At 43.4% G+C, this 17,223-nt stretch overlaps 2 protein-coding genes across 2 annotated transcripts in view; one reads left to right on the forward strand and one right to left on the reverse strand.

The window, feature by feature from the left end:
• The window catches only part of T265_05149 (hypothetical protein), a gene marked incomplete at both ends in the record, with an annotated part of 78,012 nt that extends 74,656 nt beyond the window's left edge, over positions 1–3,356 (reverse strand). Inside the window, one exon of the mRNA XM_009170073.1 lies at positions 2,957–3,356. Coding sequence (XP_009168337.1) covers positions 2,957–3,242 — 286 coding nt within the window. The remainder of the gene's footprint in view (positions 1–2,956) is intronic.
• Positions 1–7,384, forward strand: part of T265_05151 (hypothetical protein) — a gene marked incomplete at both ends in the record, with an annotated part of 17,326 nt that extends 9,942 nt beyond the window's left edge. The window contains one exon of the mRNA XM_009170075.1: positions 7,229–7,384. Within this exon, the coding sequence (XP_009168339.1) occupies positions 7,229–7,384 (156 nt within the window). The remainder of the gene's footprint in view (positions 1–7,228) is intronic.
• Between the last annotated feature and the right edge of the window lie 9,839 nt (positions 7,385–17,223).

Consider the following 17,223-nt stretch of genomic DNA (forward strand, 5'->3'; position numbering starts at 1 on the left):
CAGAGGGGGTGTAGTGCAGAATGACTCTATAGCTAAGTACACATCAGTGGATGAAACGATTCTGGTCAACTTTCCAAGGGATGTGTAAGTTTCTTCAGCTTTTTCGAGAATATTCATGAAGTGCACAGTCTTACCAAGATCAGACGCTTGAGTTCAAACGATCCACCATAGCCATACTGTATTCAACCTGGTCAAGTTATCACAATCAGTAAGCATCCAGTGTATCGATTTGATATCTCTCGATTATCACATCTGGGCCATACCATATGAGCACAACATCCAATTAAAATCGGACTGGAAAGTCAGTGGAATGGTACGGTGCTCATGTTGTCCCGCCTCATAATGATCGATACAGACCTTGACGAAAGAAGTCACATAAATCTCTGTCCACACTCACCTCAGGCCCGTAAGATTAGGTCATAACATTGTCCTTCGATAATCAAAGTACAGAATATGAAGGGGGGAAATAAGGTCAAAAGTTACAATAGCTCGGCTGTAACACCATTTTGATATGTAGCCTCTATGCCAACCGAAGGAAGAGGCTGAGCTGAGATACTGCCTGGTTCTCTAGTTTAGACAGGAGCAATCAAGATACAAAAAATTAGGTCCAAATGACAGACCTTCCGTAATCCCGCCCCCGAAGGAAGCTCGAAGGCTGAGATACTGCCTGGTTCTCTAGTTTAGACAGGAGCAATCAAGATACAAAAAATTAGGTCCAAATGACAGACCTTCCGTTCCGTAATCCCGCCCCCATCACTGAGGTATCTCGAGCTCTAAAAGTTCCAGAGGATACGTGGGGCTATTTTTAAGGATGAATGACTCAGATTTCCCGAGGAGTCCGAGAAGACTTTTTATCCTAAAAACACTTCTATTTGAAAAGAGTTTGCACAGCACCGCGAAGGTCAAACGAGACGTACCTGGGGAAGATATAAGCCACTCACGACGGAAAGCTGAAAATATGCTTTGCATTCTTCAAAATCCACATTAACCAGCGCCCATTGGGTGTCCCTTGGTTATATTAATAGGCCAATGAAGATTACCGAGCCCTCCGATTGAAGCACAAACACTAGTCTAAACCCAGTGTTCCACGGTACGCATAACAATACATAATTAGTTTGGAAACAACAAATCAATTTTAGGGAGAAGCTTTCGCCTATTTATTATCGATTTTTAGTGTAATAGCTGTCTGTAATATCGGGAAAACAGTCTGTCAAGCTGAAAGCGATTTGGAAAACAATGTGTGTCGCGGGCGTTATTAGTCTTCTCCCATACAAAGTACCTGCGGCTAATTTGGAAAGCCAAACTATTGCATGATGGCTCTCCGTTTGTTCCCAATGGCCTGTGAAATTCCTGGATCGTGACTGTGGATTTTTTGCTCGGAAAATAGAGCAGTCGTGACGTTTTGTGCCGGAGCGTTTAAATAGTCTATGCATAGCACAATGCATTAGGAAAACTGTTTTTGTCTCTTTGTCCATTCATTGTGTCTGACGTCCTGATATCTTCCTGAGACATATGATTGTTTGGGTTTCTTATCCTACACACAATTTATCGTACGCCTACTCATAAACAGAAATGTTTTTCGTCCAATTCATTGCATCAGCCAGGTGAAAGATTCGGTTGGATAACCAACACAATACTCACTCTGGGAGGACGTATCCCCAAAACAAACCGAAAGCCTTAAAGTGTGGGGTATGCTCTCTTGGATTGGTTAACTAGTGTGAACAGTGCCTCATAAGGTCTGCACTTGACCGAGAACAACTAAGTTGTCTCCGGCTGTTTTTGATAACTCTTGTAGTGCGCAGGAATTCTTCATTTCAAACGAGGCAAAAAGGCAGTGGAAACCCCCAGCTGAGTAACTCAGGGAGGAGCCATACCTTGCACAAACGGATGCTTTAAGTTCCATCTGGACTTACAACTGAAACAACCCTGTTCAACAACTGGCATTGTATGCAGCCCCGCGAGAGTGAAGACCCAGCCTCGGAGGGTCTCATCGCTACCGCGTGAACTTGCAGAGGATTATTTCAGATTGCTAAGTAGCTGGGAAAAGATGACAGTTTGATGGAAGAGTATGAGGATGAATCACCGTGAGAAACTGAATCGCTCCTCAAACCAATGCATTTAGTCTCATAACGCCAGTGTCGAGTAAACATACCGGAATTTATCAGACTCGCCAACCAGCACCGAATGAAGTGAAACATACTTCAATCAATTGGAACATGTTTGGGACCGATTGGGAAGTCATTGTTTCAGAGGAGTTTGGTAAACAACCGGTGGATTTATTGCTGGGCAACGTCCTAGCACCCTTGAACGAAATCTGTGAACGGCCTCAAGAGGAATTTTTCATTAAGGTGTCCTAGACTGAAAAAGCGAGGACGAAAAATCCGGGTTCATCATAAAGACGAATCCCCCCTAACCAATCTATCGTAAATCTTAGTCATCCCCACTAATCAACAAACAGGGACATCAGACTGAACACCCAGTACTGATCAAGTCACTAGTCATCAGGAATCTCACGGATTGGTTCCCTGACGGCCCTCAACCCAATCAACCTACCTACCTACTCACTTGGCCTGACGAAGCTTTTGTGTCAAAAGCGAAACGTTGCCCAGCAATAAATCCACTGATTGTTTACCAAACCATGAAACCTACTTCATTCTTGCGGTGTTTATTACGGTACGTTTTACTTGAGTTTTGTTTAACATAAAAAATAAAGCCAAATGAAGAAAACGTCTACAGACTAGAGAGTTAACCCCCAAATTTTGCGTGCCTTAGATAGACCCTAAGGCAAGAAATACCCAGTCCAATCAAGTACGAGCATTTGATAGACTTCTGCGGAATTCGGCAAGTGCACATGGTTAGCGCACCAAGTGTGTCCATCACGTGAATTTAAATGGAACGAGTGGCAGTGACACTTGGTTTGTGAAGGAAAGTATGGAAGTGCACATGGATTACCTACCTTCATCAAGATCTCCACGTGCAGCGGCTTCCAGAAATATGAGACTGGGAGGAAATTTGACTGAATGCCCTGCACGATGAAATCCCCGTTCAGACGGTGGACTTAATCCCTTGCGTTGTAATTTCTCGGCCTCTCGCATCATTTTTCGGTCATATTGGTGCCAATCTTTGAGTTGCAATTTTCGCTTGTTTCGGGCGTTTCGAATACGTTCCAAATCGGGTACACGGGTCTGAGGAGCCTCCATAGCGATGGACCCATTCATTTCAAACGAACTAGATCCGTCCATCACAAGTGGTTACCTCAAAATGATAAAGCCCTGTGGAGGCGTTTCACAACTATCGAACTCCAAGCAAAACTATAACGGCCGGATAAGTCATCGGGATCTGAGCAGAGATCGGGGCTGAAATGACGAAAAAGTTTCCGGTAAATTTCGGAAGAGTATGAGACATATAGGATACTAGTGGTTCGGTGATATGCCGTTTCTCGTGTGACAGATTATAGTTTTGAAGTTTTTGAAGTTTGCCGATGCTCCACACGTTCCAAAGTGATGTCTCTGGGTGTAGGTGACTTCGAGCGACCGGGGACAAGTAAAATTAGCTCAAACAGTCGATGCAAATCGTCGGGTGAGTATGACATTACTGTTCAAGTCAGTGAGTTACCATGGGAGTTCTGACCAATGCTTTCATCAGGCGACCTCGTAGATCTAGAGCAAAGAGCTGGTCATTACTTAGACAGTGAGGACCAAAAGTAGTGAAAAGTTCCAACACAGCAAACTTTTCAACGATGAGGAAGGACCATATAAAACCAAAGACGAAACAGGTGCCACGTCTTGATAAGAATATTACTTAAAGGACAGGTTGAAAACAGATAGGTTTTCACAGTATAGGAACATCTCATAGCACCTCTTTTGAGTCAGCTGTCCGTGGTAGGTACCGGTCATTACGCCTGAAAAAAAAACAACCGCGAAACGGTTACAACACCTCCTAGAGGTCACTAACTCAGCTTTGGGGTCACAGAAAACTTCATTACTGTACGTCCGTACATCCTGTGAGTTCTTAGTCGAACTGAAATCGCTACTGCACGTTGATCAGTCAAGCATCTTAACAGCGGATGGTGTCGTGCGCTATGAGCTGCGGAGTTTTCTCTACAGACATCCTAATTCCCTATCTGTTTATGGTCACAGTTGTCAGTACCACGGGTTCCAGTGTATGAACCAGTTTCGCTACATTTCACTATTGCTTACCTGCTCTCCTCGTTGATTGAGAACGGTTCAAATTGAGTTCTAAAGCGAATAAGACAGTGCTTATAGTATACTATTCACAAGGTTGTTGAAAACTCTTCGACAGCCCACGACCGGTTTCGCCCTTCTTGGGGCTAATCAGGTAGCCGCAGCCCCCGAGTTTTTGTCAACCTTATGATCTACTTGAGCCCAGTGCTTATTTGCTGCGAGCCATCAGACATGTTCAGAATACATGCAGGGCAGTAGCACTTTGCATTTGACACCGCCAAACTGGACGAAACTAGCTGTCATCTGAAGTCTGCTGCCTAGGTACTTGAGAATCCCTGTTCAAAACCTATCGATTAGCGACAGATCTGACAAGTGGACTGTACAGAGTCAGTCGAGAAGTGTATCACTGGAATGCTTTTGTATTCAATCAGAAATGAATGAAGGTGTTAGTACGAATCTGGAAGATCCAGTGCTGGTGTCCATAACCGTCAGTGAACAGGCTTGTTTGATACCTGAGCAAGAAAAAGCACCGGCCGATACTCCTCACATCGTTTAGATCTTGGCATAGATAAACGCTGACCAAACTGAAATACTGATTTCAGCCCAACTGAGAGCCCGTAGGATGCATAAACGAAATGATCATATGGAGGCGTACATCTAGACCTAGGTGATGGAGGAAAATTGCAAAATATTAAGCACGTCCAGTAGAACATAAGGTTGACGGAAACTCGGGGACTGAGCCTACCTGATGAGCCCCAAGAAGGGCGAAACCGGTCGTGGGCTGTCCAAGAGTTTTCAGCAACCTTGTGAGTACTATTTTTACGAAACTATACTGCGATATCTCGAACCTCATGCCAACTGAAACATGAGGCGGCCTGTGTGCAGCACATTCAGTTGTAGAATATCATAAACGAGAGATTCAGTTGAGTCTCTCGTGAAAACCAAATTGATTTGCAAATGAGCGTATTTCTCGAAAATTGCAACATATTAAGTAGGTCTGAGCTGAGTGGAAGCGACCGAAAGGTGGACAGTGTATGACCTGGCAACGAAGTACGAAAACACTAGCGAGTAAACTTAGTCACCTCTCTGGATGGGGACCCCGGGAACTCAAATCACCGGTGGTCAACGGCATTGGCATAAATGGCCCATCGCGCAGTCAGCGGCGCTCGTACATCAAACTGAACAAGCCTTCGCCTCCAAGACTTGGTTGTATGTCCCACCTTCCCGTTTCCCGGTGATCGAAACTGTAGCAGCTGGGACCGGTATGCCTATGGCACACACTTGATACCTGATAAACTGAATTTATTGAATTGAAATACGTCTGAATGACCCACGTAGTCCCCCCTCCCGGAGACATGAGTGAGATCAACCACCAGGATTGTGCTCGATGGAGCCGTTCCATAAGGTGGTCCGATAATTGCGTTCACCTCATTATCCACTTTTTTTCGGTTCCATTCCCGTTTCAAGCACTCCTGTAAATATATGTGCTGTTTTTCCGATAAGGCGTGATAGTCGATTTGCAAAAACAATGCGGGCCTGTGATTCTGTCGCACAGGGTTTTTTTCACAACACACAAAACGCTCCAATTTCAAGCATGTGACCTGTTCATTACCAAGTTCAGTGCGCGAATCGATAACTGGTCAAGACCGAAAGAAACAACTGTTGTTTTTTTTCTTACTACGGCTGGCTGGTTGGCTAGGATCATAATCACCAATCTCATTAACCTGATCGCGTTCATGAAAAGAGGGTACCAAGACGGACAGGGTGACTGAATGATCAGCAATCTGACCAACTGTCGATAAGTGGTCTAAAATGAAAAGTCCATAACTTCATTTGTTTAAATCAAAACCTGAAGGTTAATTAGCTTCCACTTCGTGGAATATATGCAGCCAATTTGCATTTCGAGGAATGCAGCTCTTGACCTGAGCTTCAAACCTGATTTCCAACTCAGATTGTTTTACTTTCATCATTCATTCTACGCCACGTGAAGTAGTAAGTCAGTCAGACCACGAGCGATACGCTAGTCTAACCAGGTAAGGTTAGCATATACCGGTTCCGATCGATTTGCTCTCAGCTAGTGCATTATTTGTTCTGTTCACCTAACCCAACCGGTTTTTGCTGACGTCAACCGAACGACATACGAGCTTGTTTGTTTGTTTGTTTGGAAAAAAGCACACGGCTACTACATTAGCGTTTAGAAACATTAGCACTCCTCCGAAAAGTATACCTTTGAAAAGAGGAGTACGGGCATTAGCTGGAATTAGCCAGCAGGCGATTTACAAATAAAGCGGACTGCTCTAAGTAATTTGGTCCCCATCGTGCGTATATGGGTTCCAAACAAAACAACTGAAGTCTTCGCAACGTACTACTCATAAGGTTGCTGAATAGACTTCGACAGCCCACGACCGGTTTCGTCCTTCTTGGGGCTCATCAGGTAGGCGCAGTCCCCGGGCTTTCTTCAACCTTATGTTCTACTTGAAACCGAATTGCACGAAATTAGCTAATATATACTCATTTGCAAACTAATTTGGTTTTTCGAGAGACTCACTTGAAACCCAGCTGAGTGTATATTCGCTAATTTGGTGCAATTTGGTTCCAAGTCGGACATAAGGTTGGCGGAAACTCGGGGACTGTGCCTACCTGATGAGCCCCAAGAAGGGCGAAACCGGTCGTGGGTTGTCGACGGATTTTCAGCAACCTTATGAGTAGTACATTACAAAGATATATATGTATCGCGATATTTTAAATATTGTAGCGACTGAAACATGGGGCGACCTGGTGCAGCACATTCAGTTGCCTGAGAACAGCAAAAACGAGACATTCAGCTGAGTTCCAGATGAGTCTTTCGGAAAACCAAATTAGCTTGCAAATAAGTGTATATTCGCTAACAACTGAAGTCTGTTCGCTGAGCTGGGCAATTTGATTGCAAAAGTTTCATTACCAATGGAGGTGACATCATCAGTGCCTTATTGGGGAGCGTTGGGTTGATGGGTTGTGCCGGGCGAGATTTCATATATCGAACAAATTATTCGTTCTCTCGTTAGAATATTATACCTCGCAGTCGGTGGGTAACAAATAGAAGTTGGCGGAAGAAGCTGATGGCCGAGGCGGTCGAAATCGCCAAGCACCCCGGTGTTAATAGACCAGAAGGCGTGGAACTGGCAAGCGTGTGGAGAACGGTTTTGGATCAGTCGAGTTGACGTGTGTTGGTGTGCGGTCATCAGAAGGAGCAGTAGTCATCATCTGAATTCTACTTGACCTCACCTCCCCCTAACTAAATTGCGCAGCACTCACAACTGAATGAGAATCCGGGCACCAGTTACTTTCTACTGCAACTTGTTGCCCACCAACTGTGAGGTCTCACATTATAAAGAGTGAATGAATAATTTGTTCGACATATTAAATCTTCTCATCCACGATCCGGATGCCTTTTCTTCTACAGGTAAACCACAGGCATGCAGTGGAGGGAAACAAATTCGGGTTTGAAATTACCACAAGTGTGAACAAGTCACACCTGTTAGTTCACCAGGCAACGGACGCGTTTTGCCGGATATCAAACTTCATGTCAATCGAGATGACACGGTTATCTCAGACTCAACAACGTGTGAATTAAGCAAGCAATAGCTTTCACAAAATCGATAATGCACGCACATCACCACCACAAATTATCATTAGTAGTAAAACACTAGAGACCCTGGTGATTAGCCACATAGAAAGAACACGCGGAAATGATGAGTTAGAGAAGGATGAGGGAAAGACTGAGGTGGAATACAGGAAAGGCGAACAGCCATGAAACGAACGCATCTGAGTGTGATATCCGGGTCACACACCATCACAGATATCGAATCAGGACATTTTACGAAACGTATTCAACACAAGGTGAGTACAAAGTGACGGTTATTCGTTTAGATTACGAAGTGGATCAACTACTCGCCACGTCTTATAGAGGTTGCGGCAACGACATGGACTCTAAGAACAGGAAGGCCTCACACTACAAATTTTATGGCCTGTCCTCTGAGTCAAAACAGAATAGATATCCATTGTGTAAACTATAAACTATGGTTCGAATGTACGAAGGTTTGAGCTCCAGTCTCTGAGGGTAAAAAGAAAGGATGAGGACTGGAGACTACGACAGTTGGGTTCTATATGCATGTGAATATATCCTGACAATGATGCACGCCAAACCGCCATCTTCCTTCGATGTAGTGTAGCAAAAAACTTCATTTGAAAGAAAAAAATTTTCACATCAATTTGAGATGGACGCAAACAAACTCCCAGTTACAAAGTTACATCCGAGAAAAATTACCATGTGGTTGAGCACAAGCAAAACGTTAGTTGGTCTAGCATTGAGTGTATAACAAACCAGACATCGTAGAAAGAGCACGCGACGAGTAGCCTGACAATCAAACTGGGGACGAAAAAAATCTAGCATTGACGGAAGTAACTGATGAGGAACACCCGTTGTGTTTTCTCCGGAAAAATCAAGCCACTGTACGAGCGATAGAAAATTCTATTAGGATTCTGTGTATTCAATCAAAAGTGATTCTCCAAAATCAGTATTATTGAATGAAAACCCCTAAGTGGAGGCAGAAAATCCGGGAGAAAAATGTTGTAGTTAGAATCATGTGGCATTTTTTCGACCCCGAGTTTTTCTGACTTTATAACAAATCATTTCAATTGGTTGTAGTTTTGTCGTATAATGTGTAGGTACCAAATGGATTCTGGTGTCAAGAAAGGGTAGCCATCAGAAGGTAAGGTGAGAGAGAAACACTAAGTGAAATGTTGACGTGTTTTTCTGTCTGAGTGTTTAATCCCGTCGATGACCACAGCTCAGTTGTCTACAAGCCAAACCATACATGGCCTACCTCCCGACACGTTCACCCAATGGTTTTCGGCCAGAGATTAGAAACTGACTGAAGGCTTCAGGTTTTAAGACACAACGACTAAGTCACTTGATATGTGTCTTCGCCAAATTTACCCCCATTGTCTGGGGTAACCATCGAGCCTACCTCCCGACACGTTCACCCAATGGTTTTCGACCAGGGATTAGAGAGGAACTGAAGGCTTCAGGTTTTAAGACACAACGACTAAGTCACTTGATATGTGTCTTCGCCAAATTTACCCCCATTGTCTGGGTTCAGTAACCATCGAGGTGGCAGATTTGCTGGAGAGACATGTGTTGAAAATGCACTGTACCAACCGGTGCCGAAGTACCCATGGTAAGGGTCAAGTGAACTGTAGCAAACTATCAAAAACTCTGTGAATGAAGTTCTTCGCATGACACTGCGATTCTTGTAGGTTCCTTCGATCTTTCTCTAGAAGGGAATCACTTTACATAGGGTGAGCCGACTACGAACAGGCTGTTTTGCTTGGATGGCTTAACAAAACCACACACAATCAGTTTGGGCTCGAAATATTTGCTCATACTCCATGTAAACTGATCCGGTAGCTTGCTACACAAAGTCACAAACAGTTCGGAATATGTGCGGCTTTGGTCACTCAATCTGACAATCAGAATGGATGGAGACAGTGAGAATCTTGCGGAGTCTCTTCAACCACCACTAGGAGGAACTGCATTGGAAGGTATGTTGGAAGGTATGTTGGAAGGTATAACTAGGAGGAACTGCATTGGAAGGTATGTCGCAGTTTTATTCATCAATAATACCAATGGCTTTGCCTATAGCATGGAATAACTGGCCCCGTGTTGTGATTTCCTTGTGCTAAATTGCATTCCGGAGGTCAGTGCAGTTCCCTTGGAACACAAATTTTCAAGTTTTACTCGAAATGGAAATATATTCAGCAAATACGAATCTCAAAACGGTACGCCGGAACGACTAGTTATCGCGCGCAGTCACACTGTCGTGACTAACCGAAAATTGCCTTTTGTCTTGCCTTTTGTCCTCTAACGAACATCAAAATTACTTTGAAAACTGAGGAAATAAAACAAGCCAGTTGACAAAGCTAGAAATGTACGACGCAGTTTTGTGAGAATGCATCGTGTGGATCTTGTTAATCTTAATTTCGGAGAACATTAAGAGTTTTTTCTTCTCAGAAGGATGGCGTTTTGTTTACAACAAACACGGATGTCAAAAGGCGACGGTTGATGATTGAAGTAACGCATTCCCTTGAGATTAGCGTTTTTATTTTGCGTAAGAAGGGAAACGGAAGGAAATTCGACCTTCCAAACACAGTGTTTGTATGCAAAGCCTTCCTAGCAGATAAGCACATTTATAATTAAATTGCTAGTTTGAGTGGCTATGTGGCAAAAATTTCTCGTCCAAAACTTGGCCAAACATGGTCAGTGGTAAGTGAGAACGGAGATGTGAAACGCAGGTTTCTTTCAGACCCAAGAGGAGCAACGAATCCAAGATAAATTTTTCTACTACTGTGGAAAGAAAAACGATGAGGTGTCTAACCTGAGATAGAAAGGGGAACTGCACCAACAAGTGATCATACCACAACACGTTAAGTTGTATTCAATGCCAGATAGGCATGGGGTGATAGGCAGAGCTGGTCCGAAGGAGGGTGTATCCAGAAAGCCAAGGCACTAGACAAACGCATTCGCGGCATCATACGGAGTCCTCCCAATGGCATCAGTGGAAACAATGCTTTGACCGATAGATATTCTGGGACAGTCAACCACCCAAACCGCTGAGCAAACGGACGAGTAAACGTCTATATCCGAATGATCAATTGAACCACTCACACCATACGGTAACATAGGACCAGAGACGGAATTTTGCTAAGTATTTACGCAACAGTGTGCCAACAAATCACGAGAGAAAAGTACCCAAACGACCAGGCAGAAGATGAAGTGAAATTAGAAGGAAACGGGGACACAGATCCCTGAACTTCCGTATAAACCACCTTGAGGGTTACACGTAGACTGGATCAATAAAGACATGGCAGGTTCGGTAAACTTATGGAATTATAAAGCAAAGGCTAATGAGTTATGGGTTCCCCAAGTAACTTACAGGTTACAAATACATACAGAATAAAGGAAAGGTGGGGCTCGCCCTAACTACGAGGGAACCAGCTATGCATTGACCTATGTAAAAAGCCAAAACGTCATAACTTCTCCAAGGACGTACCTTCGAACAATGGGGGTGCCATAATGAAAGTGTTAAGGAGAAGTAAAGCTCCCCTCCAGATGATAATGAACAGGCGTTTCTCAATGGTCCCGTCTCTTTAGCTGTTCTCCCATGAGGTAGAACAGTACGGTCAGAACGGTGAGTAGAACATAAGGGAAAAAATAACGGTACTCTTAAGGGTTATTTACTGAACCGCGCAATTCTGCGTTAAGTAAGCGTTTCATTCTAAAAAGAAGCTCCACTTTGCAATCAAAGTGATAACACACGAGAAAAACACAACTCAATGTTGGGTTCACTAAAACGGACATAGCTCGTTTGAGAAAAAAGTGGAAACATACAGTAAAATCTCACTGTCCCCTTCGATACTGAATCAATAAACCGGACAAGATGTGAAAAGGTTCAACAAAGTAACATTCGAAGAGATTTTCGCTATTCATGAACATGTTGATAGCTCAGGCTGCTTAGTTGGTCGTTGGTTGTTTGCTGACCTGAGAAATTGGGTTGCAACTGAGAGTGATGTTGACGACTAGTTAGTACCGATGTGGAATGCAGGTTGATTAGCAATGCACTCTGAATGTCTCCTCGGTTGACGAAAAAGGGCGTCTTTGATGGCTGTCATCCCCAGTAAGTGAACTAACAATCAGGTTTGTCCCCACCAACTAAGCCCAATCCATTCAAACAAGTAAATGATCAACATCTGAATCAAACAATCTACCACGGATTCGCATGAGACACAAGGACAGAGAACTAAAATAGGATAACAAGCGAACCATAGCTTGCCGACAAAAGTGCTCATTCGCTTGCAGCTGAGGATAAAGGACGGTGAGATATGCATTAACTCAGGTGCCATATAATAAAGTCAACAGACTTTCCCCAGCCTACTTTCACTTCATAATGTACGAAACCATTGAGAAGCTAGTAAATCAGTTTGCTTACCAGTTCTGTGGTGCCGGCAAGCAAGAATGCATTTAGAACTGCACTAGCACAACCGAACATCAACAGACAGAGGTGAATCAAATGTTACTTCCATAGTAACGGATGGGAGTGCGGCCAGGAAGGTCATTTCAGTCAGTGATCGCGCAGACCAATGGCACGAATATAGGAAGGTAACTTCATCCTGCCTTAAGCAGGTTTCCTCGGAGCCCTCCACGAGGTCAGTACTGATGAGAACACACCTTCCTTGTACTAGGAATTCCTTGCCCAACTGAAAAAAGTTCAGATGAACACTATTTCATCCGTACATGAGTCTGAGAGAACAATGGAAAAGATTCCACCAATTTAATGGAAGCCTAAAAACTCTTTATCAGCAGAATGAAAAAAAACATCCGAAAGTCGGCTGATTTATCGAATAGGCCTTTTAAACCTCTTGGGAACAGTTCGGCAGAGTAGAATGAAATTGAAATGAAGATGACACCAAACTGCAATACTCCTGATCACATCGGGTTGGAAATATTAAATACTGGTTGAAAACATCAAGGCCGCAAACAGAAAACAGGCATCCAAACTGGCACCGATGATCACTCGTTGTAATCAAGCGTTTGCAATTTAGTTGACAAACTCAGCGAACAGATCAATAGCAACCTAACCAACAAACAAATAGTGGTACAGTTACGTTATCACCTACACGATCAGCAGAAAAGAAACCCATGGTTGGGTGCGAGATGGACCAAGTGGTTAGAGCGCGAATTTACGAACTGAAAGGTCAATGGTTCGAACCCGATCTCTGCCTCTCGGCTTCCCCTGTCTAAGCTTGGGCAACCTGGCAGTATCCTAGCCCTCGTGCTTCCTTCTGATGGCATGGCAGTCAGGCAGCGAAAGGATGCTACAGCCGAACAATAAAAAAGCAGTTGAAGCCACAAAATGGAAAGATTGTACGCAGTTGTGTAGCGGTAGACGAAAATGTCGTGTAACCTCAAATCCGGTCTGGTAAAACCAGCAAATCCTATGAATAAAATGTTCCACCTACCGGAATTCCATTAGACTAATACTCGAAACCAGACATAAAACAGCTGCTTTCCTTCCCACAACATGGCACAAAACGCAGTGCTCACCCCCATGTAATCTAAGTTGATTGGAAAACAAAATCTCTTGTGAACTTTCTGCAACTCGTTTTTGTCCTCTGTAGACAGAAATGCTATGGAACTAGGAAGTCTGACTGGTTTCTTTGAAGAACCGAGAAAGGATGCAATTGGGTCCAGCAAACTGTGAATCAGTTTTCCAGTACTTCGAATGATAATCGGTTCCGCAAGAAATCGAACTGTCACGTCCGGCATATGCGTATACAAAATTTAACCCCATCCAATGGCCAGTTTAGGTTAAACACAAAATGCAACACTTGTTTATCGTAAACATTGGTGACGACCGGGTATAGTAAAGGAGCACTGATCAGGCCCTAACTCACTGACCCAGAAAGAAGACACCAAATGCGGTACCCAATGACATAACCTCCTCAAAGAAGAGTTAACGCACTGGAGCTGAGGGTCTGAAACAACTTGACTCTGATAAAGGACTGTAAAGCTACGCTGCAAAGTATATATCAGTCAAGTTTACACCGACTTTGAAGATGAGGCCATTAAGTTGTTGAAACAAAGGTTGTTTATGTGACAGCACATCGCCTGAGGTGAAGTACACATTGCGCGAATTAGTTCATTAAATGCAACTAAAATACGGTTCATCAGAATATTCATTATCAACGGAGATCGAGGCGGCTGGGGGAAGCATATGCGAAATGTCTTTTCCTTCAAACATTGGGTCTTTTTTGTCTATCGCATCAGCACGGGTGACATACGTAGGTTAGTATTTTCTTTAACCTCCACCACACCGTGGCCTGCAACACGCACACTAAATACAAAACGAAGCAGAACCGCACGGATAGATAGTGACATGTCAAAGCTGGCGGCAGGGGATTTGGCCTTCGGCATCAAAAATAACGGAACTTTTGTGCACACAAATCTGGTTAGCGAAATTTGATTAACAAAGCCTCGTTAGGAGACAAAATCTCTCAACTCTGGTTATGGTGTAAAAATCTGAAAGTATCATTTAGGTTTATCCGATGACCACTCGACAGCAAACACTCACCAGGTGATGAAACAGTGGCATGTTTTTTCCTCCGACTAAATGGAAGAAACCATGCGCACACTCGAAGGAGATAGTATAATGTATCTTCTCACTCTTACGTGTGTCAGCTAAATTTGTCGGACACTCGAATCAATGCAAATTCAACTGTAGTACAGAAAGGCATATCAAAACCCGCGGTGGGCTTTCCAGTTCATACTCCGAGTGATAAGTAAGCATCTGATGACTTTGAAACCATCGTTTCCAATCCAATGGAACTCCGAAAAGTGCAACAATGTTTAAATGCTTGCATGTGACGGTGAAACTGAAGTAACGTCAACAACATCGCGTGGAGACAACACATTATGAAAGCAACAGATTTGTCAACATGTTACAAGGCATAACGACAAGTTAATTGCTACAACGGTTGCTGAACTAATTAAAAAGTAGGCAGTCTTGCCTAGAAGAAGAAGACTCAGAATAAACACACTAGAAATTCTTAGGTACGTTTACACAAAGTCTTGTGAAACGGTTACCCTGTGTTTACGAATAATATGGGTTGCTCCTAACCGTTTCTTATCGGCAAGGGTCACTGTAGCAAGTCAGTTAAGACAAACTGTTGTTCCATAGAGCAATCGCTCTCCGAAAACCCTGCTGGACCTATTTGGAAGAGTTACGATAGCGCGGTGACGTTAAATGTCGGTTCCCTCTGGCCAGCTTAGTAGAGAGGCTGCGAGCCATGAATCAAGATGACTTGTCGAGTAGAAACATATACTACAAAAAAGTGGCAACAAAAACAAGCAGCAGAGGTTTAAGCGACATTTCCCAACCATGAATATGGCCCCGGTGAAAGTTTAACACCTTGACCAGTGACCAATTCCGCCGCTCGAAGACGTATATACAGTACATTGCCCAAGTCTTTTCCGGCTATTTACCCAAAGCATGCACGTTGACCCAAATACAAGAGTCTAAGTACTTGTTGTTTTATGGCTATAGACTCCTACAGAGGCCAACGCACAATACATTCATACACTCAGGTCAGTCTGGTAAAAACAAGACACAGTCTAGTGTATCGTACAACATCGGCGAAGCAAATACTGTGAATTCTGGTAATCTGGGACGATGCTTCTCATGTTTTCACTTGTGCAGCAGGTAGTAGGAATGGGGTTAAAATCGGAATGTGAAATGCAATTGCGGAGGTTTTTAGCCACCTAATTGAACTTTACAATGAAAGCCCAACAATACGTTAATCTCAACAGTTTTTGGTCTAATCTACACCACAGGGATCGAGTAGCCCAAATTCACTATTGATACGGTCTTGCGAACTCTCAGAGTGTCAGAAGGGGCTTGTAAAAACGACTAGGCCAATTGACACATTTACCTGATATAAGGTAACTCGAGGATTGAACTAAATAATATTTAGTAATAATTAATCAAAATTAAATAATGAACAATAACTCAATAAACTTAATCAGGTGCCTCATTTGGCCTACCCAGAATAGATGAAACCTTAAGGAGGGTTTTCCGGAAGATAACAGGAATAAGCGAAATATGGTACATATGTAAGTTCTTTTCCAAAGAGAGTGTCGTAAGGATAGTCCGAAAGACTATTCTTTGTTTTTTTAACTGTTTTCTTCTTATCTTCCGCGCAGTTTTAATCTTCCCTTCCAGGAATTTAACTGACCATAAGCGTGCGCCTTGATCTTGTGTACAGCGCGACATGAATTAAAGTTAGCTCACAAAGCGTTTACTAAATTGTTGCTTATTGATAACTACCATAGCACTATTACACGGAGTCATACTCAGCAACCTTTGAATAGGCTTTCCTTCCTAAAAACTTGACACGGATGGATTCTCTGATTGAGTACTAACCGCAACTTTTCCCCATCTCCTAAACTCTCAGCAAGATCACGAGAACAGTTCAAAGCTTCTAGAGCAGCTGATATACAGATGCTATCCGCAGTATGCTGATTAGGCTTGCAATCAAGCGCTTGTTGTGGCGGCCCCGTGAGTACTGGCCCCATTTCACTGAAACGTTGTGTAACTGTCAACTACTTATTCCTCTTGGATGGTTGTATTATTCAAGTTTGTATGTGTCCTAAAAGTTATTACAAAATTTTGTAATCTGTCTATTTTCGACCTGAATCTAGGTGATAGAGGTGGAAGGTAACTAGCAGAATAGCTAGACGGCTAAACGTTCAGCAGTTTCTTTTTGGTAATGATGGCAGTTCTTCGAACTTGTCAAAAAAAAGTGGAGGTAACTATGCAAGTAAATGTTCAACAGTCTGTTCAGAATCGTTCTACAGGATTACGGAAGTACACAAGTACTCATAAAACACTCCACGAAACCGGCGCGATCTATACAGCTGAGTGCGAGCCAAGCCGGTACCAACAGGATAAATAACCGAGCCTGAGGTTGTTACCTTTACGTCTCACCTCACAACTCAATCAGACTAGCTAGATGGTTACTGACGGCGCGAACGCCATTAACATCGGTTGGCCACCATATAATTATCATCAGGCAAGCAATAAAAACCCATCCAACTAACAGCATCATTCATTCCATTATGCCACGTACAGTTATGCCCACCTCTGTGTTTGCGTTACTTCTTACCCAACACTGCGATGCTTTCCTCGGCAGTCAAGAATTCAGTATGCGTAACATGTGGTCCAGTAATTTGCTTGCGCTCTGCGATGTATCCTCTGAGTGAATTACCGTCTACACCACCAAAAGACTGCTTCTTGTTTACGCCTTCCAAATGTGTTGGTTCCAGTTCGAGATAAACCCGAGTTTGCGGGCAAAACTACTAAATGGGAAGTATGTGGTTCAAACCCTAACCTGGCATCTCGACTGCTCCTGTGTATGCTTTGGCGACCTGAAAGTATCTCCACCC

Source organism: Opisthorchis viverrini, assembly GCF_000715545.1.
Source record: "Opisthorchis viverrini unplaced genomic scaffold opera_v5_96, whole genome shotgun sequence".
NCBI classification, from domain to species: Eukaryota; Metazoa; Platyhelminthes; class Trematoda; order Opisthorchiida; family Opisthorchiidae; genus Opisthorchis; species Opisthorchis viverrini.